The 26,728-nt window shown below is 35.3% G+C and overlaps 1 protein-coding gene across 5 annotated transcripts in view; it reads right to left on the bottom strand.

The window, feature by feature from the left end:
- CSMD3 (CUB and Sushi multiple domains 3) overlaps positions 1-26,728 on the bottom strand; it is a 1,218,504-nt gene that overhangs the window by 589,812 nt on the left and 601,964 nt on the right. For all 5 annotated transcript variants that reach the window (XM_057497816.1, XM_036876426.2, XM_057497817.1 and 2 more), the window contains one exon: positions 17,705-17,826. In XM_057497816.1, coding sequence (XP_057353799.1) covers positions 17,705-17,826 — 122 coding nt within the window. The remainder of the gene's footprint in view (positions 1-17,704; positions 17,827-26,728) is intronic.

Below are 26,728 nucleotides of genomic sequence, written 5' to 3'. Positions count from 1 at the left end.
TTAACACATAATATTTTGTTTGCATAAAAGTAAAGGGGAAAATAACTGTCTAGGTATAATCCTTTAAACATTTAGGAACATTTGTCAATTTTGTTCCTTCATTAATAAGTTTACTTTTAGATGACTATTCGTGTGTCTACAGAGTGTAATTCATATTAAATCAGATATCCCAATGAAATATACCATTTTGACAAGAGGACAGGTCCCATTGTCAGAAACTGGGAATAGTCAAGAGCTGCTGTGCAGGTATGATTCAGTCAAAAGGAGGGCAAATAAAGGGCAGAGCCTTTGATAGGACCTCTACTTCCAAGGCTGGGAGGGCCTATAAATGGTGATCCCAGGTACTTTCCCTGACTTGGGGAATCTTCTAGTTGGTTTCCCTGATTTACATCCTATTGTTTTAAACCAGCATCTGCACTTTAATTTTTTGAATCATGACTTGGTAACATGACAAACCTGGCTTTGATTTCAGTTTATCCCTGAACCGCCACCTTGAGTTTGCTCCCTTGGGCTCCTACTTAACTAGAGTGGACACAATCCATGCTCCACCCAGATCCCCTTGGAAGCTTCCTGTCTTTTCTGTTATGTTTTCTATCTTCCATATTCATTTGCCACTAAATCCCTACAGCTGTAAGTCTTCTGCAGACTGCCTTCGAGTTATGGGAGCCCCTTTGCCCACACATGAGCCCTGAAAGACCTGGGTAACCCTGAGCCCATGATTATGAGATACAGAAGTAAGAGAGCCCACCTCCCTTGCTCTGATTTGGGACAAACTCTCAGGTGTAATTTGCACTGCATGGAACCCGTATGTGGCTTGGGTTGTGTCTGAAATTGTACACTCACTTAATTTCTTTCCTGTCCTGCTTCCCCCACTTCCTTAATAGTTTCCTTGGAACACTTTCTTAGACATATTGCTTGCACATAAATCCTTGTCCTGGGTTTGCTTTCTGCCGAAAAGACAGCTGCAAAAAAAAAACTGTCTGCAGAAAATAGAAAGACAGTCTGTAGAAAAGTGACACTCTTCACGCCTGGCTGAGGTCTCAGACCTGGCACAGAAACTTGGCACAAGTCTCCAAACTCCAACTATTTGGCACAAAGAACTACGGACTGTAAGTCAGCAGGCTAAATGAAGTGGCAGCAAAACGCTAGCTGCAGTAATTGAACAGTGACGATCTGGAAAGACTTCTGATGACAGTGCGATGGGTGCAAATGAAAGATGTATTCTGATTCCTGAAGAGTTTATGGGGAGGAGCACTGAATGGATATTTTTGGTTCTACACAAAAACCATAGGCTTAAATGCTGTAGTGAATATATGAATGAAAGATTTCACAATTTAATTATTTTGCCTTATTATCAAATAGACCTTCACTACTTATTTTAAAAATAAACAGAAGAATGGAATAACCCGCCTAGAAAGGGAGATCATCCCCTACTAGAAAGGTTGCACTGTTTTACCTGTATTTAAATTTTGGCAGGTATCCATGAAAAATTAAGGGGAGAAACTCCCAAATATGTCATTTCAAAAGAAACTAACTCTGCATCAGGATAATATGAAACGTTCTAGTGAAATTTTATCAAAATTATGAAAAAAAAGAAAAACTCTTCTTTATGATAGCTGTAGATAAATAATATACAGGTAAAAATATAGTTTAATATATTGTATGTATAGTTACCATTTATTTATAAAGCAGTACAAGTGCCAAAAACATTTGCTATCCATTGTGTGTACTAGTTTTAGACTATAATGAAGCAAAATGCCCAATGATTTCTCAAATATTCTACATGTATTGTTTATTCTTATCTATTAGTTCTCTTATTTATACAAAAAAACATTAATTGGGTATCCATCATGAGCTAGGGTATATTTTTATATTTAAACATCCTTAATTATTCAACATATCTCAACATATGTATCTGGTCTTCTTGATGATTTCATACATCTAAAAAAACGTCTTTGGAATTAGGGATGGGATAAATAATAAGAATATATAATATCTTAAATTTACCAGATAATTTCCAATGTACAATGTGCTGTTCAGTTTAGTAACTTGTAAGACCCTCTAAGACCCCTATGCTAAGGCAGGGCAGGGATAATTATTCCTGATTTAAAGATGAGGGAACTGAGATTCAGAGAGGCAAAGTGACCTGTACAAGTGCTTTTGACTATTAGATCAAAACTCTGTCCATGCATCATTCTATACAGAATAATAAGGAAGTTATTTATAAGTACACCAGAAACATCCCGTATGATTTATTAAATATATACACTTAAAATAGTGTGAGTCCCTTGACCTTCTTCATTGATATACCTAGGTCCTAGTAAAGAATATTTTCTGACTTCTAAAGTGCAAATGTGAGCCAAATTTGGAAATAAATTGAATGTTCAGTTTTAGAAAAAAATGTGTTTTTGACTAGTGTTACCCAACATTTTTTCTTTAAAAGCTAGAGTCCATTCTTATTCCACTGAGGACCAATTTTATTTCTCTGACACTTAAGACTTCCACTGAACTAGTGAAAGTTACAATCTAAATGGAAGTCCAGCTCATGTTCCTATCTTTATTCTCTCTGAATTATACTCTTCTATGCTCAGTTAATTTAATTTTTCACTATTAATCTCCCAATGAATTTTATTTTCTCAATTGTGAGATTTGCTGCCACCCTGGATACATTAGCATTATTCTTATGACAATCATCCAATGTGGATAAAAGTGCTTTGCATGTAAAGTTGAGAATGAGGATTGGTCAAAAAGTTATAAAGAATCCTGTTCCACAACATTTTAACCTTAGTTCTGCATAATATACTAAAGAATAACTTATTTAAAACAAACTATTTGGACTTTACTATTAATTTATATGTTTGCATTTTAAGACTCATTTCTCAAAAGACCCCTAGAAATCAAGAAACTGGAGTTTGCCAATATTATTCTTTTTTAAAAGCCAGATTCCTCCCACCAAAGTATCAATAAGGACAGAGGAAACAAGCATATCATCAGTATGCAGGATATAATGAAATGTGTATCAGAGAGCAAACTGAGGAGCTAAACATTGCATAGCCTCTTTATATTAGACCAGGAGGGAGTAATATTAAAAATGATGACTTCATCATTAGCTCTCTGCCTCAGGATTTCTTAGCGGAAAGTGACAGAAAACTGAGCAGACTTAAGTAAGAACACATACATATATATAAATATAAAGATATGGGGAACCTCAGAGCAGTAAAGAAAAATTAAAATCCCCGGTTAAAAAAAGAAGAGGAGGCCAGTGGGACTTTGAGATCCAGGTAGCAGGAAAGAATCTATGATCACTTCAAAAGCTGGACTGCCTAGTTATGAATCCTGGCTCGAAAGTTATATTGTGTTCTTGGGCAAATTACATTATCTACCTGAATCTGTTTCCTTATCCAAACAAATGGAAATAATAATTGTACCTACAAATATGGTTGTTGTACAATTCAAATTAAATATTATATACAGGGGTTTAGAACAATGCCTTAGTACACAGTAAGCATTCAATATACATTAACTATTGTTATTTACTATTATTCTGAAGGTCTCTCTTTCTGATAAACTAACTCAAAAATTTTTTTTCAATGTGTGTCACTTTTTTTCAAGGTCCAGAAGAAAAAGGACTGATCTAGCTAGGGTCACATGACATGAGTATCGATAAACCCCTAATGCCTGTCTCTTTGTAAAAACATCTTGGTTAAAAAAATTGTACTGATATAAAGGGTATATAACATATAATTTACAAATAACAACAAATGTTCAATAATATTGCTTAAAAATTCTACATAGTTGATTGTCATAGAACTTTTGCACTGAATTTTGACAAACTTTTTTTTAATCTATATCCAACTTTAGGTTGCAATTTATGAATGAATGTTGGTTGACATTTTCATTTATGTTATTTAGTAAAATATTATTATAAAAATAAATACATATGCTGAAACATCATGTGTTTGCCAATGATATGCATGACTTCATCACTGAAATCAAATAATACTTATCAAATAATAGAAGCATACTTCCTCAATTTTTGTGTGCCATTCATAATGTAATAGCTACAGATATAACACAGTTTGAAATCTAACCCTCATGATTAATATTTTCTCCATCACTTTCTACATGTATTAAAAAAAACAAAACTAAATAAATAAAGCTCTTATTTGTAGTGACTGCCAACTTCCATAGCATAAATTCTCCTCTCACATGCAGCTCAAGCTGCTAATGTGACTAAACACAGAGCTGAGAAAGATGAACAGTGCATCATCGTATAGTAGTTCCATCATTAAGATAAAATAGATCTAAATAACCTCAAGAACAAAACTAATAATACAGTGTAGTAAAATATTTGTCATGATGTTTGTAAATAGGTAACCAGTACCTTTATTTTAATAAACTTTTTAAATTGTACATTTAGATCTTTTACATTTTAATAATGGCTAAGCTTAACAAATAACTTGCCATATTCCTGATAGTTTAAAGCACAGCTCCCAAAAGCAGGTAAAAGCTAGCTGTAGCACAGCACTGTGTGATATCTTCATGGCAGATGAAAGGAAGTTAGGATGGGGTACTTTAATTGAAGTGGCTTGTAAGACCAACCAGAACAGGAGAGGGATAGTTTTCCATATTTATAAAGAATGGGGAACAAATGGAAGTTGTGTAAGCAAAAACTCAACATGGGACTAAGTCTACTACATGTCCAGTTCCACTTTTGTTTTTAATTTATCCTTTCCTACAGTGTCTTTTGTAGGAAAAAGCAACCCTTATCACATACTTCTTACACCTTTGCTCTGCGAAATTATTCTCCATAACAATCGTGCCACCTACTGTATTACTCCTGTTTCTTTTATTGTTTGTGACTCCTGACTATAATGCAAACTCAATGAGAGGAAGAATTTTGACATGTTTTTTTAAATTTGAATATTTGTCATCAAGAACTACACCCAGTATTTAGTAGTTAATAAATATTTGATTGGATGAATTAAAAAACAGCACTTCTGGCTCAAGATGGTGGTGTGAGTAGGGAGGGGGACATCTCCTCCCAAAACCATATATATTTTTGAAATACAACAAATACAACTATTCCTAAAAGAGAGACCATAGGATACAGTACAACAGCCAGGCTACATTTACATCTGTGAAAACTCAGCATCTCACAAAGGGGGTAAGATACAAAGCTGTGACCCGTCCCCCCACCCCAGCTCACTGGTGAGAGGAAAGGAGTTGGAGTGGGGAGGGAGTGGAAGCACAGGACTGCTAAACAACCAGCCCTAGTAATCTGCACCAGGAGCACAGACACACATTGAATGGTGTGCTGGATATTAGAGAAACAGAAGGGTAGGGTCTGAGACGAAGACTGTGAGCAGGTCCCCACATCTGGTTCCCCTGGGACAAAAGAAAAGCAGGTGCTTTTTAAAAGTCTTAAAGGGACAAGGGCTCAACAGCTGCACAAAATCTTCCCAGCACACACAGCCAAGCACGATGGGAATCTTGAGGAACTTGAGACACCCTAAGCCCCTGGGGATTAAAGAAGCACCAAAGCCTCATGGCAATAAGCAGCCTGCCATTTCTTCCTGCTGGCTGGCACTACAAGCAAACTGGCTGACCCGTCATAGCTGTGGAAAAGCCAGAAAGCATCCCTGCCCATAGTAACCACATAGAGTCTTCTCCCAGCATGCAGCTAACCGGGAAAGGCAGCAGAAGCTGGATCAAGGTCCGGAAGGCATGAACAGGTGCCATTCTCACAGGAGAACACACTGGTGCAACTGTGAATCTTTGCAGTACTCTAGGCTAGCCTGAGGGAAGCCCCACCCATGGCAGCTCAGGGGGCTGTCCCAGAGTCTGCTCCCAATGTGTGGGTAACCAGCACAGGCAGCAGAGAAGGGCAAGGTGACCAAAAAGCAGGAAGGGACTTTGTTCTCCCAGCTGACACATGTGACACCTGCCTGTGGCCACTTCTATTGCCATGAAAAGGCAGAAGATTCTGGTCCAGTCAAAAATCACTCAGACAACACCAGAGAGAGGGCCTGGTGAGATAGATATAACCAATCTTCCTGAAAAAGAATTCAAAATAAAAGTCCTAATCATGCTGATGAACCTGCAGAGAAATATGCAAGAGCTAAGGAATGAAGTCTGGAGGGAGACAACAGAAATGAAACAGTAGATAGAAGGGCTTAAGAGCAGAATGGACGAGGTGCAAGAGACTGTTAATGGAACAGAAATCAGAGAAGAGGAATACAGAGAAGCTGAGGCAGAGACAGATAAAGGGATTTCTAGGAATGAAAGAATATTAAGAAAACTGTGTGACCAATACAAGTGGAACAATATTTGCATTATAGGGGTACCAGAAGAAGAAAAGAGAGAAAAATTGATAGAAAGTGTCTTTGAAGAAATAATTGCTGAAAACTTCCCCAAGCTAGGGAAGGAAATAGTCTCTCAGACCATGGAAGCCCACAGATCTCCCAACACAAGGGACCCAAGGAGTACAACATTAAGACATATAATAATTAAAATGGCAAAGATGAAAGACAAGGACAGAGTATTAAAGGCAGCCAGAGAGAGAAAAAAAACATTACCTACAAAGGAAAACTCATAGGCTATCATCAGACTTCTCAACACAAACCTCACAGGCCAGAAGAGAATGGCATGATATATTTAATGCAATGAAACAGATGGCATAGAACCAAGAATATTGTAACCAGCATGATTATCATTTAAATATGATAGAGGGATTAAACAATTTCCAGACAAGCAAAAGGTGAGGGACTTTGCCTCCCACAAACCACCTCTACAGGGTATTTTAAAGGGACTGCTCTAGATGGAAGCACTCCTAAGACTAAATAGAAGTCACCAGACAAAATAAAATCACAGCAAAGAAAGCAAACCAACCAAATACTAGCTAAAGGCAAAAATTAAAATTAACTATCCACAAAAACAGTCAAAGGAACCACAAAAGACTACAGAATAAAACACCAAATATATAAAGACAGGAGAAGGAAGAATAAGAAGGGAGAGAAATAAAGAATCATCAGACTATATTTATAATAACTTAATAAGAGAGCTAAGTTGGACAGTTAGATAGCAAAGAAGCTACCCTTGAACCTTTGGTAACCACGAATCCAAAGCCTGCAATGGCAACAAGTACTTATCTATCGATAATCAGTCTAAATGTAAAAGCCTGAATGCACCAATCAAAAGACACAGAGTACTAGAACGGATAAGAAAGCATGATCCATCTATATGCTACTTACAAGAGACTCACCTCAAACCCAAATATATACACAGACTAAAAGTGAAGGGATGGAAAAATACATTTCATGCAAACAATGGGGAGAAAAAAGCAGGTGTTGCAGTACTTGTATCAAACAAAATAGACTTCAAAACACAGAAAGTAACAAGAGATAAAGAAGGACATTACATAATGATAAAGGGGGCAGTACAATTGGAGGATCTAACCATCAGGAATATATATATGCACCCAACACAGGAGCACCAACATATGTGAAAGAAATATTAACAGAATTAAAGGAGGAAATGGAATGCAATGCATTCATTCTAGGAGAATTCAACACAACACTCACTCCAAAGGATAGATCTATCAGACAGAAAATAAGTAACGACACAGTGACACTGAATAATACACTAGAACAGATGGACCTAACAGACATCTACAGAACTCTACATCCAAAAGCAGCAGGATACACGTTCTTCTCAAGTGCACATGGAACATTTTCCAGAATAGACCACATACTAGGCCACAAAAAGATCCTCAAGAAATTCAAAAGATTGAAATTCTATCAATCAAATTCTCAGACAACAAAGGTATAAAACTAGAAATAAATTGTACAAAGAAAACAAAAGACTCACAAACACATGGAGGCTTAACAACATGCTCCTAAATAATCAATGGATCAATGACCAAATTAAAACAGAGATCAAGCAATATATGGAGAAAATTGACAACAATACCACAAAGGTCCAACTAATGTGGGATGCAGCAAAAGCAGTTCTAAGAGGAAAGTATATTGCAATCCAAGCCTATTTAAAGAAGGAAGAACAGTCCCAAATGAATAGTCTAAAGTAACAATTATTGAAATTGGAAAAAGAAGAACAAATGAGACCCAAAGTCAGCAGAAGGAGGGACATAATGAAGATCAGAGAAGAAATAAATAAAATTGAGAAGAATAAAACAATAGAAAAAATCAATGAAACAAAGAGAAGGTTCTTCGAGAAAATAAACAAAATAGATAAACCCCTAGTCAGACTTATTAAGAGAAAAAGAGAATCTATACACATAAACAGAATCAGAAATAAAAAAGGAAAACTCATGATGGATGCCACAGAAATACAAATAATTATTAGAGAATACTATGAAAATCTATATGCTACGAAGCTGGAAAACCTAGAAGAAATGGACAACTTCCTAGAAAAATACAACCTTCCAAGACTGACCAAAGAAGAAAAAGAAAATATAAACAGACCAATTACCAGCAATGAAATTGAATCGGTAATCAAAAAACTACCCAATAATAAAACTTTCAGACCAAATGGATTCACCACTGAATTATACCAGACATATAGAGAAGATATACTATCCATTCTCCTTAAAGTTTTCCAAAAAATAGAAGAGGAGGGAATACTTCCAAACTCATTCTATGAGGCCAGCATCACTCTAATACCAAAACCAGGCAAAGGCCCCACCATAAAAGAATATTACAGACCAATATTCCTGATGAACATAGATGAAAAAATACTCAACAAAATATTAGCAAACTGAATTTAAAAATACATCAAGAGGATCATACACCATGATCAAGTGAGATTTGTCTCAGGGATGCAAGGATGGTACAACATTCAAAAATCCATCAATATCATCCACCACATCAACAAAAAGAAGGACAAAAACCACATGATCATCTCCATAGATGCTGAAAAAGTATTTGACAAAAATTAAACATCCATTCATGATAAAAACTCTTTAACAAAATGTGTATAGAAGGCAAGTACCTCAACATAATAAAGGGCATATATGACAAACCTACACCCAACATCATACTTAACAGAGAGAAGCTGAAAGCTTTTCACCTAAGATCGGGAAGAAGACAAGGACGCCCACTCTCCCCACTGTTATTTAACATAGTACTGGAGGTCCTAGCCACAGCATTCAGACAAAACAAAGAAATACAAGGAATCCAGATTGGTAAAGAAGAAGTCAAACTGTCACTCTTTGCAGATGACATGATATTGTATGTAAAAAACCCTAAAGACTCCACTCCAAAACTATTAGAACAAATATCTGAATTCAGCAAAGTTGCAGGATACAAAATTAATACACAGAAATCTGTTGTTTCCCTATACACTAATGATGAGCTAGCAGGAAGAGAAATCAGGGAAACAATTTCATTCACAATTGCATCAAAAAGAATAAAAAACCTAGGAATAAACCTAACCAAGGAAGTGAACGACCTATACCCTGAAAACTAAAAGACACTCCTAAGAGAAATTAAAGAGGATGCTAACAAATGGAAATTCATCCCATGCTCTTGGCTAGGAAGAATTAATATTGTCAAAATAGCTATCCTGCCTAAAGCAATCCACAGATTCAATGCAATCCATATCAAAATACCAACAGTATTCTTATGAACTGGAACATATAGGTCTAAAATTCATATGGAACTGGAAGAGACCCCGAATAGCCAAAGCAATCCTGAGAAGGAAGAATAAAGCAGGGGGGATCTCACGCCCAAACTTCAAGCTCTATTACAAAGCCATAATAAACCAGACAATTTTGTACTGGCACAAGAAAAGATCCATAAGCCAGGGGAACAGAATAGAGAGTTCAGATATTAACCTAAACATATACGATCAATTTATATACAATAAAGGAGCCATAGACATAAAATGGGGAAATGACAACCTCTTCAACAGCTGTTATTAGCAAAACTGGACAGCTACATGTAAGGGAATGAAACTGGATCACTGTCTAACCCCATACACAAAAGTAAACTCAAAATGGATCAAAGACCTGAATGAAAGTCATGAAACCATAAACTCTTAGAAAAAAACATAGGCAAAAATCTCTTGGACATGAACATGAGCAACTTCTTCATGAACATATCTCCCCGGGCAATGGAAACAAAAGCAAAGATGACAAGTGGGACTATATCAAGCTGAGAAGCTTCTGTACAGCAAAGGACACCATCAATAGAACAAATAGACATCCTACAGTATGGGAGAATATATTCATAAATGACAGGTCCAATAAAGGGTTGACATACAAAATATATAAAGAGCTCATGCACCTCAACAAACAAAAAGGAAATAATCCAAATAAAAAATGGGCAGAGGATCTGAACAGACACTTCGCCAGAGAAGAAATTCAGATGGCCAACAGGCACATGAAAAGATGCTCCACATCGCTAATCATCAGAGAAATGCAAATTAAAACCACAATGAGGTATTACCTCATACGAGTAAGGATGGCTACCATCAAAAAGTGAAACAACAACAAATGTTGGAGAGTCTGTGGAGAAAGGGGAACCCTCCTACACTGCTGGTGGGAATGTAAAATAGTTCAACCATTGTAGAAAGCAGTATGGAGGTTCCTCAAAAAACTCAAAATAGGAATACAATTTGACCCAGGAATTCCACTCCTATGAAATTACCATAAGAATGCAGCAGCCTTGTTTGAATAAGACAGATGCACCCCTATGTTTATCGCAGCACTATTTACAATAGCCAAGAAATGGAAGCAACCTAAGTGTCCATCAGTAGATGAATGGATAAAGAAGAGGTGGTACATATACACAATGGAGTATTATTCAGCCATAAAAAGAAAACAAATCCTACCATTTGCAACAACATGGATGGAGCTAGAGGGTATTATGCTCAATGAAATAAGCCAGGTGGAAAAAGACAAGTATCAAATGATTTCACTCATCTGTGGAGTATAAGAACAAAGAAAAAACTGAAGGAGCAAAACAGCAGTCGACTCACAGAACCCAAAAATGGACTAACAGTTACCAAAGGGAAAGGGACTAGGGAGGATGGGTGGGAAGGGAGGGACAAGGGGGGAAAGGGGACATTACGATTAGCAGATATAATGTAGGTGGTGGAGGGCACAGGGAGGGCTGTGCAACACAGAGAAGACAAGTAGTGATTCCACAGCATCTTACGATGCTGATGGCCAGTGACTGTAATGGGGTATGTGGGGGGGACTTGATGATGGGGGGAGTCTAGTAACCATAATTTCACTCATGTAATTGTGAATTAATGATACCAAAACAACAAATAAATAAGTAGGTAAGTATATAAATAAATAAATAAAATGAACACACAAACAAACAAGCATATTCCAGTAGAAAGGAGGTCTCAGATGATAGAACCAGCTGTAAATGTAGAAGGACATTTATTGGAAAAATACTAATAGGTAGATGGCACATAAAAGAAAAGATAGTTAAGTTGAAATGGCTGATTCATGGGATAAAAGAGAATGATGCCAAAAAGCATAAAGTGCAGGAGCAGACAATAAGCTAACTTGTTCAAAGAAGTTATTCTGGTGGTTTACATAGCACCAGAAAGAAAGCTGTGCAGCAATAGGACTCTAGTCCCTGGAAACAGAGTAGCAATAATGGGGGGCATTCCCAGCCTAGAAAAATGAAAGTAATACCACAGACACATGGACATGAAACAAGTCACACTTTCAATTCTGAGTTCAAGTTATCAGTTTAAGATTATTTAGTTTTTTGGCAAAAGTCACGATTTATGAAATAAGATAAATTGAATGATGTGATAAAGACTGTACAGAATATAAGGCAGGGCCTATGATGGCTTTTCATCTTTACATATGTTTCTTTTCATTTTGTAAAGGCTAATACACAAGTGGTGCTGATCACTGTATTTTATTTTAAGCATTGGTTCCCAACCCTGAATATGAAGAGCACTTTTTTAATATGAAGGAAATAAATCGGTCAGACCTTCATGAGACATAGTTGTTCATTTATTTTCAATTAAGAGAAAAAATAGCCAATGTTAATACGAGTACCTTAATATTAGTAATATATATATATTGTAATTTAATATGAATGATACATATTTATGTTATAAAAGATAATACAAATACACTTGAGATATTTATTCTGTGATTCTTCTACAGGTATTGGACCTTGGGCTGAGAATGGATGGTCTTCAGTTATATAAAATGCAACAAAAGAAAAAATAAATACACATATCCTGTTCATTAGCCTTTACCAGTTGTTCATCCACTATTTTTTCTAACTTTAACTTTCCTCCTAAGACTTTGTGATTTTATTTCAGTCTCATGGCTTCAAATAATGTTTATATGCTGACAGCTTGCAGATTTATATCTCCATTGCTATATTTTGGCTCTTCAGACCTAATTTCCAACCTATATCCAGTCTACTAGACATGTCAAGTGCAAATCTTCCTGAACAGAACTTTTTCCTTCCTCTCCTAAATTAGCTCCATATGCAGCCATATCATTTACTAGTTCAATGCTATTACATATATACTCTCTCTCACCTCTGATCTAACCTTTCTATATTCTTCTCTTTGATGTTAGGGTTGGGCCCCAAGAAAATAACTTTTTCAGATTATTTTCCCTGTTGGCATTAGGATCTGCCCACACTTGCTGGTTTACATTCTTTCCTCAGAGGTCTGAGCACCAACCATGGGGTATCTCCTTTAAGAACCTGAGCTCCAGTGTTCTGAAGCCCCTACTACAAACTTTTAGATTTTGTAATGCCATATTTTCTCTTTTTTTCTCCAGCTCTAAAGATGGTTTCTGTCAATTTGGTTATTGCTCCTGCATTAATTTTTGTTATTTCCCCATTGTAACACCTGTATAACAGTCCTCCAAATTAAATTCCATGTGTTTTACTCAACTAATGTAGATTATATTTTCCTGACTAGACCTTGTTTGATATATTCCTTGGTATCAATAATAGTCCAATAAATAGACCTTCAAAGATGGGATTTTGGGAGGTTCATTGCTCATTTTTTGGCCTTCACATGGCAGAGTTTCTGGTCTACAGAAAATAGCATAAACTATTTATGTTTTGTGACTGGGATGAAACACATATTGAAGGCAAGGTTTGAGGGGATGGGACAAATGGTTGCTGCACTTGATGGCTATCATTCCTAAGACCCCAAGGACTATGGAGGAAAATGGCTATTGATTGCACTGGAGTCAGAAAAAGAAATAAAATTACAGTTTAAGTCATGGTCAGAGAACAAGAGACCTTCTATCATGACCACATAGCACTAGGAAAATTATACCCATAATTTAATTATGCAAGTTGCATAATTATAATGTAAGCTGAACATATACTCACAATTTATCATGTGAAAATAGGGCATTAATTGAGAAGAAATGGGATCCTAAAATTTGAAATAGAAGTACTGGATATTCTGGAATAAGGCTGAGAATCTTAAACCCCAAGTCTTCCAGAGCCACCTCTACCCGTGAGAGCAAACACTCTCACCTTTCCTGGAAGCCCTTCCAAAACGTCACTTGAGGCAACAACTCCCTTGCAGTGGGATGTTTATTCTCCTCAACACCAGCCACCATCACCTCTTATAATCTCTAAAGCAGAACAGTAAAACTCTATAGTGATAGAAATTTCAATGTTTCCCTTCTGTATTAGGGTAGCCACCAGCAACCTACACCTGTTGAATGTTTGAAATGTGGCTCATCTGAATTGAGATGTCCCTTAAGTGTTAAAGACACTCTGGATTCCAAAGACTTAGAATAAAAAATGATGGCAAATTATTGCACTAATAATTTTATTCTGAATACATGTCCCAATTATAATACTGGAGTTAAATAAAATACAACACTAAAACTAATTTCATCTTTTAAGAAATATAGCTATTAGGAAATTTAAAATTATATATGCGGGTCACGTATTTCTATTGGACAATGCTGATCTAGATAGCCTTTAAATTTTGTGCACATAGATCAAAGAATTTTGAAAACTACTCTCTCCTATAATTTAATAGGTGCCTACCTTAAAAAATCTGTGAGTAGCTGCAAAGGATACAGTTTCTATTATCCTAAAATTTTACAATTTCCTTATAATATAGTATCCTTAAAAATCTCATATTATTAGTTCACTTTACTTTTAGAAAATGTCTACTGTGTATTTTAAATGAAAAAAGCTGTAAAACCAGATAAGTCAGAAATTATTTCTGTCAAAAAGACTGTGTTTCAATTCAAATTAGTCTATAATATATGTCTATGTATCATGCATTCTAGTTCTAGGAAAGAGATACAGATAGATAAATAAAAAATAGGTGATGGGTAGATGTATACAGATACATACATAAAGAGATGAGCCTTTCATAAGTTTGGTGTTTGGATAAAACAAGGTATTCAAATACCTCTTAGCTAATGTATCTTTCACTCTGTTTTGAAGAACTCTCCCTTGGGAGCTCTGCACCTGGAATTTCCTACTCTGGATCTCCAGAGTTTTATTAACATTCAAGTAATGCAAAGTATTAATACTTCAGCTGGAAAAGTAATATATGCCTTTCTTTTGAAACTGTCAAAGATAGTCATAAAAGGGAAAGCAATTTAAAAAATGAACAAAGATGGGTCATCAGGCAGAACAGTGTTAAAAAGTGGAATATCTATATCTAAAAATGGTGTCCAGGACCCCATGTACATCCTGGGAATTATTTGTGTACCTCAGATGGAATACTAATGCATTAGACCACCTAAATTGAGGAAGACCAGCACCACAGAAATTAAGGAAAAATTAAAGACAGAAATTATTTATTTTATACATGGAGGTAATGTTAAATATGTATCTCAATGCGAGGAGGATGGTTAATTCAATGACCAGGTTAAAGTACCAGTCTTAATGTGTTAACTGGCTGTTGTGAAGAAATATTTCAGTATAAGACAGTCACCTACAAATCATTCAACAAAATAATCAAATATAGAAGATAATAGTATGTAGTAATGTTTTTTCTGCATTGATATGTGAAATAAGACATGTAACTGAAAAGGAGCATATTTCTTAATAAATGGAAACATTTTGCAGTAACAGTAGATGCCAATTTCAGTGATCCTACTTTGAATCAGAAATCTCTTATTGTCTTATCTAATCAGTAAAAAAGAACTTTATAATATGGTATTATTATCTCTAAGAGATGAAAAAGAAAGCTGTGGCTCAGAGGACTCAAGGATCATGTCTGCTTTAAACTGTGTAACTAGTAAGAGGGACAGCCAAGATTTGAAACCAGTTTCATCCAGTTTCAAATCTCACGTTTTTTTCCCACCAACCATATATTTGTTTTGGACATTTAGAACACCATGACTACTTTTAAAGTTATCATACATAAAGAAAAAATGAGCAATGATTTTTTGAAGATGATAAATATTAAGGGATTAAGCATCTTGGTTAGCTGGTATTTGTACCAAATAGGAGAGGTATATGCCTATGGTTTATGCCAGCAATTGACTTCCAAAAAGAGTTCTGACATGATAATCTATGAAAGCAAAACTTTGAACAGTATTTCAAAGTATGTGTTATAACCTATTAGTGTATCATGACGTTGATACAGTGAGGCATGACCAGTATTTTAAAAACAGATTACGATAATTGCAATAAAAAATAAAGAAATGCTAATAAAGGAAATGTTATTTTGTAGCAATGAGTGTGTTTGTGCATGTGTGTGAGTCAGTGAACTGGGCCATAAACAAAATGTAATTCTAATTGTGGGTTATAGTTAAAAATTCTTGAAAACCTATTTCTATAGATTATCTTAAAATAGAAGTAAACCAACAAATCAAAAATTAATATAATCAGTCAGCTATTTGATAAAAAAAAATAGCAAAGTGAAAGTAATTATGTCTTCCTTATAAAATAAATTGAATTTTTTTTAGGGAGAAAAAGAAGAGATAAAGTTTGGCAGATTAGTTAAGATAAACAAGGAGAAATGTGATGACCTCTGTGAAACTTCAGGTAACTCAGTAATGAGAATGAATTAAATTTAGCAAAGCAGAAGGCTTAGAGAACAGGAGATAATTACATCTTGATGACAATTATAGGTAATTATCATGACACAAAAAGATTTCCATCTCAGTGCAAGATTAATACAATGTGTTTGTTCCATACTTTACAATTAATTCACTTCATGCTTATCTTAGTGCAAGACACTTGTATCTTAGTGTGATATGTCCTAAATAACATACTTTATAAAGTACCCAGCTCTGACCTATGTTATTTTAGACAAATTATTTAGCCTATGTTAAATGCAGACAATAGAAGTATCTTCCTCTTAGGGGGAGTCTTATGAGGACTGAATAATTCATAAAATGTGCTTCAAACAGCTTTTGGCACATTGCTAAGTGTTCGATAAATATGAGCTTATTTTTCAAGTACTTCATGATTTAAGAAAAATTCTCAACAATCCATAATTTACACAGATAAGGTATTTGATAAATATTTGAATTGAATATGTGAGTTGAATTGAACTGATAACACAGGTTTTGGTAAAACAATTTCCTTTACACAGCTGAAGGGTGAGATTTGGCAATTTTCTCAGTTTATACAGATAGTTTGGGGGAGAGCTAGCTTCTGATCTAGTTTTCCTGATTCATAAATCTGAACTCCGCTATGAGGCAACTATAACTGACCACTGAGTTGATTTTTAAACCAATTGTGCTACTCTTTGGGTTAGGTTTTATGAACATAAAACTCAAAATATCTGAGATGAAGTATATGCTTTACCTAGTAACAATGACTTTATGTTTTTTTTAAGTACTTACTGTTTAGCACTCTGTATACGTTACCTCATTTATTTCTCACAATACTGAAATACACGCTTGTATTATTTATGCTTTACAAAGAAACTGAATTTCAGAGGGTTAAATAATTTGATCAAAGTTATCAATTACTAAATTCTAAATTGGCAGTTGAAATATAATCTGATTCAGTCTTATGTGCTCTACCACCAAACTTTCCTTACTCAAATCCAGAAAAGATAATCTGAGAAGAATTTTGAATCTTCCCATTATTTTTAGGTCCTCCATATAGTCCTACAAGGAGAAGCAGGATAAAGAAAGCAGGAAAGGACAGGTAGAAAATTTTTTAGCGGCTGTTATACTCATTCAGCATAATAATTTTGTTCTAAGTATTGTGACACATTATTCATTTTTAGTCAAATGGAAGAAAAGCCAATCTTTTGAAATATCCATAATATGAACCCTCTATTAATGCAGATCACATTAAAATAAACTATTTAAAAAATAATAAAGAACAGCTGTATGATCTATGGCAACAGACAAACATTGCAAGAAAAGTCAGCTATGTATTAAAACATGATGTATCTGAATGATAATGTCAAGCTGAAAAGATATGATGTGGAAAGCCGTTATTCATGGCGTCTTTAAGAAAAAAGAAATATACTTACAACCTTCAAAATATATCTCAGAAAACCTACATTTAAAATTTTAATGTGTTGTTATTTATATGTTAGTAAATAGGAGTAGAATTTTATTTTTTTAAGTTTATTTTTTTCCAAATTTCTCATATAAGTTAATGTTAAGATAATGGATAAGTTGGAGATATTACAGAAATCAGACTTTAGTTATGAATTTACTTTACTGCACCTTCCCCAGGATCCCTTTTCCTTATGTCTTTATGATCATGCTTCCTGCCACAGGTTCTCTCACCTTATTTGTATTCACAGCTGTGATGACCCAGACACATTGTGCATTGCTGTCATACTGGAATGGAAAGTTGGGAGATGTAAAGGATCCACTCGGTCCTTGAAGATTAGAGCCACAGGTCTTCACTAAAAGAGAAATTGCATTTCAAAAGATGAGTATATATCGCATGCAAAATCATAGCGATAAAATATCTTGCAAATAGACTTTAAATTGAAAATTGCACAATTATAACCATATTGAAATATATACTATGGAGTTCTAGTGTCACTTATCAAAATGAGAGTATTTTTTACAACCTGACATTCACTATCTCAATATTTTCAACATTAACCAAAAACTACTTATGAATAAAAGTGTGAGGCATGACAAATTATCCTGTGACTATAAACAGATTAGTTTAATTAGAGAGAGGTATGTCTATCCAATAATGTTAACAGAAATTTCCAAAGAAAAAGAAGAACAGCCTTCGATTGATTAAACCATCTAAATAGTTTTCATTTCTATTTATTAAGTAAACCATAAGAGCATAATTGAGAAATCAATGTTAAGACTACTCTTTCTACTTTTATTACTGGGAATTAGACCTTTCAGACTACAAAAAGAGCCACACTGAAATAATTTTAATAAATTCCCACAAAAGTTAAATGTAACATTTCCTTAGTTTTCACTCTTCTTTCTTCTACACCATACTGCATCTGTGTCTTTTATTTTCCTTCTTGAGCACTCCAAGTTCTTGATGGCATTGCTTTTCTTTTGCATTTCTTTGCTCCAAGTCATCCTTCTCCACCCCATCAGTAATAACCCATTGTAGTTTTAAATGATGTACAGTGAAGCACCTAACTTCACATGCACTTCAGACTTTACATAGTTATTGTCAGCACCACTTTAAATATCTGTTTACAGAGGTCCCAAAAGTTTGCTTGACTTCTCCAAGGTCACTCAGCTTGTCAACAGCACAGTTGGGATTCAAGCTCAGGTCTTCCAACTTCAGGTCTTCTTATCACTAAATGTGTGTCTCTCTACTATGTTAAATATAGCTTTCTTTACTAGTTTTTTTCTCACTCCGTTAGTTTACAGTTTAGCATAAATCTATTCAGACTTCCTCTCCACTTGAAGTTCATATCTTGTGGTGAAAAACTGTTACTTTAAATTTTCTCTTGTTTGTGTCTGGTTTCTATATTTTAAACAATAATACTCTGGTATTGTGTAATAAGGAGAAAATAATAGTGATATTTTTTACTTTTCTTCCTTCAGCATTAATAACCAATCATCATTTTTTCATTTAGTGCCTAATTTCTTGTAAATCTCCAATGCTCACTAGTGTATTTTCTTCTCTTCCATTCACTCTCTCCCTTCTCTTTTTTTCAATTTCCATGGTTGGCTGATTTGAGCTACCAAAAGTTTATCAAGGCTTCACAAAATTTCTGAATATTTAACAATCAGTTCTTCTCCCAGCTTTTTTGAGATATAACTGACATATAATATTGTGTGTTTAAGGTGTACAACATGATGATTTGATAGAGGTACAATGCAAAATGATTACTATAATAAGGTAAACATACCCATCGTTTCACAGAATTACTTTGCATGTGTGGTGAGAACATTAAAGATCTACTGTCCTACCAACTTTCAAGTATATGATACAATTTTATTAACTACAGTCACCATATTGTGTATTATAGCCCCAGTTCTCTTTAATCAATATACCCCCATTTCTCCCACCACTCTGAGTCCTGCCTCTGGCAATAACTAGTCTACTCTCTGTTTCTATGAGTTTGTCTTTTTTTAGATTCCCCACATAAGTGAAATCATTACATTACAACTTCTTGTAAGTCTCCTATGTTCACTAGTCCATTTCCTTCCCTCCCTGTTCAGTTTTGAAAGTATTTCAGCCTGACTTCTCTCATTCCAGTGTTGAAATCACTTGAAAGCCAGCAATGACCTTCTCCTTGCTAAATCTAATTGTATCTCTTCATTTTTTTCCACACACCTGACCTCTCAGCAGTATGGAAAATACTGATAAGCCTTATTTGAAAGTCTCAGCCTTCCTTTATACAGTCCTGTACACTCTCGATTCTTGCCCTATTTGTTTTAAATAAATGTTTTTGCTCCAAACCCTATGTTCTAGAACTAATATTTTTCCCATCTGACTCTGAAGAAGCATAATTATAAACTGATTCAATGAACTATTTTATCCTTGATCAATGGTCTCTCTGAATAATCTAATTCACTTCTATGGCAACAATGGTCATTTCTTGACCATTTCAATTTCTTAGTTATTTTAATGGTGTTGATTGCTCTCAAATCTGCATCACCAATTTTGTCATCTTTCTTGATTTCTAGAGTAACTTTTTGTGAACTGGTCATTAAATGAAATATTTTAAAGAAGATTTTAAATAAACCTTTATTAACTAATCATTCTACTTCCCTCTCATACTTACATAAGCACTCCTCAAGTCCTATGTATTTCTCTTCTGAAACATCCTGATTTCCATCTTTTCCTTCCTTCCCAGTGCTTCATCATCATCTTTTATTTCTGGACTAGAAATAGGCCCTAAGCCCTTTCCTATACTCCACGTTCTCTCTCTGTTTCATCCTCCTTAGTGCTACTATATTTATCTTTGTAAAACACAGACTTGATTATTCTACTTAACTGCTTAAAAAAACTTGATCTCTATTTCCTATAAGATAAATTACAAACTGCCTACTATAGAAAATAAAATTAGTCCTGTGAGGATGTAGATTTCTTTTCTGGTACAATTTCCTGCCATTTTGTACAGCCATGTGCTCAACTTGTGCCAGAAAAGAATTCTTGTTCTTCCTTAAATGTACTGTACCCTTCATAATTTGCCATTTTTCTATGATGCTCTCCAAGCCTAAAATGTTATTCTTTCTTACATTTGCTTTTAACAGTTCTATTTATTGAAACAAAACAAAACCAATGTGCCACTTCTTTCTGTAAGGTCTTATGATTCTTCCACTCAAGTTTCTTTAATGGATTGCACTCCTCAGAGAACATTATTTGAACAGCTCATTTATAAAGTTGTTTAGGTGCTAGTGATCTGACAGAAATGCAGTTATCAACTTTTTAAGAACTTTATAGCAATAACAATTTTATAGCAATCACATTATTTGTTTGAAGTTAGCAGAAACAGCTTTCTGACAGGACATACTGATTCTTTGAGTGGTAATTAATTACTTACTTACTTTGTTTCACTTGGTAATTCTAAATACTTTGTTTTCTAAAACATATACACACTTATAGTCTTTTGAAGAAAAGGCCTTGTTTATCATCTTTGTACATTAACTCTCTGTACAGTGCTTTTCATGATGTAGGGCCATTCATTAAAGGAAGGAACACCCACGTTCTTTGGGACAGCTCTTAAATGGACTATAAAATCAATGATCTCTACATGCTGATGAAGAATCCTTGTAAATATCTTTCAGAAGGGAAGCTGTCCTTCTGAAAGTGATTTTGTTTTCAAAAAAAATATTTAAACAGACTTGAGGATTAAAGAAGGCAGTGTGAGAGATGAGACAGAGGCTTCCTCCCGAAATCACATATAATACGGAAATATAGTTAATAAAACTAATCCTGAAATAGCAACAGGAAAGAAGGCTGCACCAGAATGCATACACCTGGAGAAAAGAACAGACCTCACAGAACAGGATAATGTACCAAAGCCGTGACCCTGTGGGATCCAAGCCCTTCCACCACAACAGATTACTGGTGGGAGGAAGAGCAATGGAGCAGGGAGAGGGTGGAGACCTAGGAATGCTAAACACCCAGCCCTGGAGATCTGCTCTGGGAGCAAGAACCTAAACTGCATGGTGCTCTGGAGATTCATGGGTTTGGAAAGCTAAGACAGGCAGAATACTTTGAGAGACTGAGATTCTAGCCACTTGTAGAAAACGGGGATCCACATCCAATTGCTCTGGGACAAAAGAAAGGTGGGTGAGCAGTCTGAGAGACTTCCTATCAGTGAGAGGGCTGCTAAAGGGGCAACAATTGCAAAGGGTTTGCTGCTCAGGAGAAAGCACAGGTGAACAAGATTGTTCAGGTGCACTCTGCCTAGCAGGTTGGGAACTTTCAGGAGCTTCAGGTGCTCTGTCACCTTGGCTGGCTATGCAGCTCCGAGGACCCTACCATGATATGCAGCCTGCTGCACCTTCCTCAGGCAAGCTGGCAGTGGCTCACAAACCAGCAGTCCCTGCTGTGGTGTCAGGCCAGCTGGAGAGAGGCCCCACCTATGGCAACTACAAACGCAAAGCACAGAGGCTTACAACTGTGCACTCCGCCCCCTGGTTCTGGCATTGGAGAGAGGCACAGCACCAGGCAAGCAGGAAACAGCTATTTCCACACCCCAAGTACCAGCGCTGCACCCCTGAAGCCTCCAACATTGCTTCAGTGGCTGAGCACCTCCACACAATAGAGGTTCTGGGCATTACAGGGTGCCACATACAAATACCTAATGTCAAAGGAATATTGCTCAAACTAAAATCCCACAAACACCAGAAAAGGGAACAAGTGAAACTGAACTCATCAATCTTTCAGAAAGAGATTTCAAAATAAAAATCATAAACATGCTCATGGAGGTTCAGAAAAATATTCAAGAACTCTGGGACAAATTCTGGACTGAGATTCAATCACTAAGGAATTCAATATTTGAAACGAAACATACAATGGAAGAATTTAAAAGAAGATTAGCTGTAGTAGAGGAGATGGTAAATTGAATAGAAATTAGAGAAGAGGAATACAAATCTGAGGCACAGAGAGAAAAAATGATATCTGGGAATGAAAAAACATTGAGAGAAGTATGTGACCAATCAAAACAGAACAATATTTGCATTAGAGGGGTACAAGGAGAAGAAGAGAGAGAAAAAAACAGTGTCTTGATGATGTAATGGCTGAAAACTTCCCCAACACAAGGGACCCAAGGAGGACAACACCAAGGCATAAAATAATTAAAGGAACAAAGATCAAGGATAAGGACAGAATATTAAAAGCAGCCAGAGAGAGGAAAAGATGACATACAAAGGAAAAGCTATCAGGCTGTCATCAGACTTCTCAACAGAAACCTTACAGACCAGAAGGGAGTGGCATGATATATTTAATGCAATGAAGCAGAAAGGCCTCAAACAAAGAATACTCTATCCAGCAAGATTATCATATGCATTTTAAGGAGAGATTAAACAATTTCCAGATAAGCAAAATATGAGAGAATTTACTTTCCAAAAATGGTCTCTACACTGTATTTTGGAGGGACTGCTATAGATGGAATTGTTCCTAAGACTAAACAGTTGTCACCAGAAGAAATAATACTACAGTAAAGAAAGTAGAACAATTAATTGCTAAGCAGATGCAAAATCTAATTAACTATCCCCAAAGTCAGTCAAGAGATAGACAAAGAGTATAGTATATGACACCTAATATATAAAGAATGGAAGACAAAGAGAAAAAAAAGAATCTTTATGTTGTGTTTGTAATAGCATACCAAGTGAGTTAAATTAGACTGTTAGATAGTAAAGAAGTTACCCTTCAACCTTTGGTAACCACAAATCTAAGGCCTGAAATGATAAGTACATACTGATCAATAATCACCCTAAATGTAAATGGTCTAAATGCACCAGTCAAAAGACATAGAGTCACTGAATGGATAAAAAAACAAGACCCATCTATATGCTGCCTACAAGAGACTCACTTCAAACTGAAAGATATATACAGACTGAAAGTGAAGGTATGGGAAAATATATTTCATACAACTAATAGGGAGAAAAAAGTAGGCATTGCAGTACTTGTTTCATACTAAATAGACATCAAAACAAAGAAAGTTTCAAGAGACAAACATGGAAATTACATAATGATAAAGGGGTTAGGACAACAAGAGGATATAACTATTATAAATATTTATGCATCCAACACAGGAACACCTACATATGTGAAACAAATACTAACAGAATCAAAGGGTAAATAGAATGCAATGCATTCACTTTAGAAGACTTCAACACACCACTCACTCCAAAGGACAGATCAAGCAAACATAAAATAAGTAAAGAGGCAGAGGTGCGGAACAACAAATTAGAAGAGATGGACTCAACATACATCTACAGAAAACTCCACCCAAAAGTAACATGATACACATTCTTCTCAAGTGCACATGGAACATTTTCAAGAATAGATCATATACTAGGCCACAAAAAGAGCCTCAGTAAGTTAAAAAGACTTAAATTCTACCAACCAGCTTCTCAGACCACAGAGGTATGAAACTAGAAATAAATTACACAAAGAAAATGAAAAATCCCACAAACACATCAAGACTAAATAACATGCTCCAAAATAATCAATGAATCAAGGACCAAATAAAAACAGGAATCAAGCAATATATGGAGACCAATGACAATAATAACTCAACACTGCAAAATATGTGGGATGCAGCAAAGGCCGTTGTGCTAAGAGGGAAGTATATTGCAATACAGGCCTACCTCAGGAAAGAAGAACAATCCCATATGAACTGTCTGAACACACAATTAATGAAACTAGAAAAGGAAGAACAAATGAGGTTCAAAGTCAGTAGAAGGAGAGACATAATAAAGATTACAGCAGAAATAAATAAAATTGAGAAGAATAAAACAATAGAAAAAATTGAATGAAAGCAAGAGCTGGTTCTTTGAGAAAATAAACAAAATAGACAAACCCATATCCAGACTTATCTAGAAAAAAAAGAGAGTCCACACACAAAAAATGAATCAGAAATGAGAAAGGAAAAATCACTACAGATACCACAGAAATACAAAGAATTATTAGAGAATACTGTGAAAATTATATGCTAACAAACTGAATAATCTTGAAGAAATGGACAACTTTCTAGAAAAATACAACTTTCCAAGGCTGACACAGGAAGAAACAGAAAATCTGAACAGACTAATTACCAGCAACCAAATTGAATTGGTAATCAAAAAACTACCTAAGAATAAAACCCTTGAACCAGATTGTTTCACAACTGAATTTTATCAAACATTTAGTGAATACCCAACCTCCTTAAATTTTTCCAGAAAGTAGAAGAGGGAATACTCCTAAACTCATTCTACAAGGCCAGCATTACTCTAATACCAAAACCAAACAAGGACACCACAAAAAAAGAAATTACAGACCAGTGTCCCTGATGAACATAGATGTAAAAATACTCAACAAATACTAGGAAACAGAATTGAAAAATACATCAAAAAGTTCATCTATCATGATGAAGTAGGATTTATTCCAGGGATGCAAGGATATACAACATTAAAAAATGCATCAACATCATCCACCACATCAACAAAAAGGACAAAAACCAGGTAATTATCTCCATAGATGCTGAAAGAGCATTCGACCAAATTCAACATTCATTTGTGATAAAACTTTCAACAGAATGGGTATAGACAGCAAGTACCTCAACATAATAAAGGCCATATATGATAAACCCACAGCCAACATCATACTTAACAGCAAGAAGCAGAAAGCTATTCCTTTAAGATAGGGAACAAGACAAGGGTGCCCACTCCCACTGTTATTCAACATGTCTGGAGGTCCTAGACACAGCAATCAGACAACACAAAGAAATAAAAGGCATCCAGATTGGGAACTAATAATTTTAACTGTTACTATTTGTAGATGACCTGATATTGTACATTAAAAAAAACTATACAAACAACTCCAAAATTATGGGATCTAATATCTGAATTCAGAAAAGTTGCAGGATACAAAATTAATACACAGAAATCTGTTGCATTCCTATATACTAATGATGAACTAGCAGAAAAAGAAATCAGGAAAACAATTCCATTCACAATTGCATTAAAAAGAATAAAATAACTAGGAATAAGCTTAACCAAGGAAGTGAAAGATGTATACCCTGAAAACTACAAGATACTCATAAGAGAAATTAAAGAAGATACCAATAAATGGAAATACATCCCATGCTCAAGGAAAGAATTACTAATGTCAAAATGGCCATCTTGCATAAAGCAATCTACAGACTTAATGCAATCCCTATCAAAATGCCGACAGCACTCTTCAACAAACTAGAAAAAATAGTTCTAAAATTCATACAGAACAAAAGACTGTGAATAGCCAAAGAAACCCTGAGAAGGAAAGATAGTTCTGGGAGGATTACACTCCCCAACTTCAAGGTCTACTACTGGGAGGATTACACTCCCCAACTTCAAGGTCTACTACAAAGCCACAGTTGTCAAGACGATTTGGTACTGGCACAAGAACAGAACAGTAGACCAATGCAACAGTCTAGAGAGCCCATATATAAACCCAAGCATATATGATCAATTAATATATGACAAAGGAGCCATGGATATACAATTGGGATATGACAGTCTCTTTAACAACTGGTATTGGCAAAACTCGACAGCTATATGCAAGATAATGAAACTGGATTATTGTCTAAGCCCACACACAAACGTAAACTCAAAATGGATCAAAGATCTGAATGTAAGTCATGAAAACATAAAACTCTTAGAAGAAAACATAGACAAAAATCACTTGAATATAAACATGAGGAACTTCTTCCTGATTGCATCCTCTAAGAAAAGGGAAACAAAAGCAAAAATGAACAAATGGAATTACATCATATTAAAAACCTTCTGTACAGTAAAGGACACCATCAGCAGAACAAAAAGGCATCCTACAGTATGGAAGAATATATTTTTAAAGAATATATCTGACAAGGGGTTAACATCCAAAATATTTAAAGAACTCACAAGCCTCAACACCCAAAAAGCAAATAACCTGATTAAAAACTGGGCGGAGGATATGAACAGACACTTCTTCTCCAAAGAAGAAATTCAGACAGCCAACAGGCACATGAAAAGATGCTCCTCATCACTAATTATGAGGGAAATGCAAATTAAAACCACAATGAGATATTAGCTCACACCAGTTTAGATGACCAACATCTAAAAGACAAGAAGCAACAAATGCTGGGAGTATGCAGACAAAGGAGAAACCTCCTACACTGTGGGTGGGAATGTAAATTA

The sequence above is a fragment of the Manis pentadactyla genome, chromosome 3, assembly GCF_030020395.1.
Source record: "Manis pentadactyla isolate mManPen7 chromosome 3, mManPen7.hap1, whole genome shotgun sequence".
Classification (NCBI taxonomy): domain Eukaryota; kingdom Metazoa; phylum Chordata; class Mammalia; order Pholidota; family Manidae; genus Manis; species Manis pentadactyla.
Note: the sequence above shows the minus strand (reverse complement) of the source record. Positions and strands in the feature narration are given on the sequence as shown.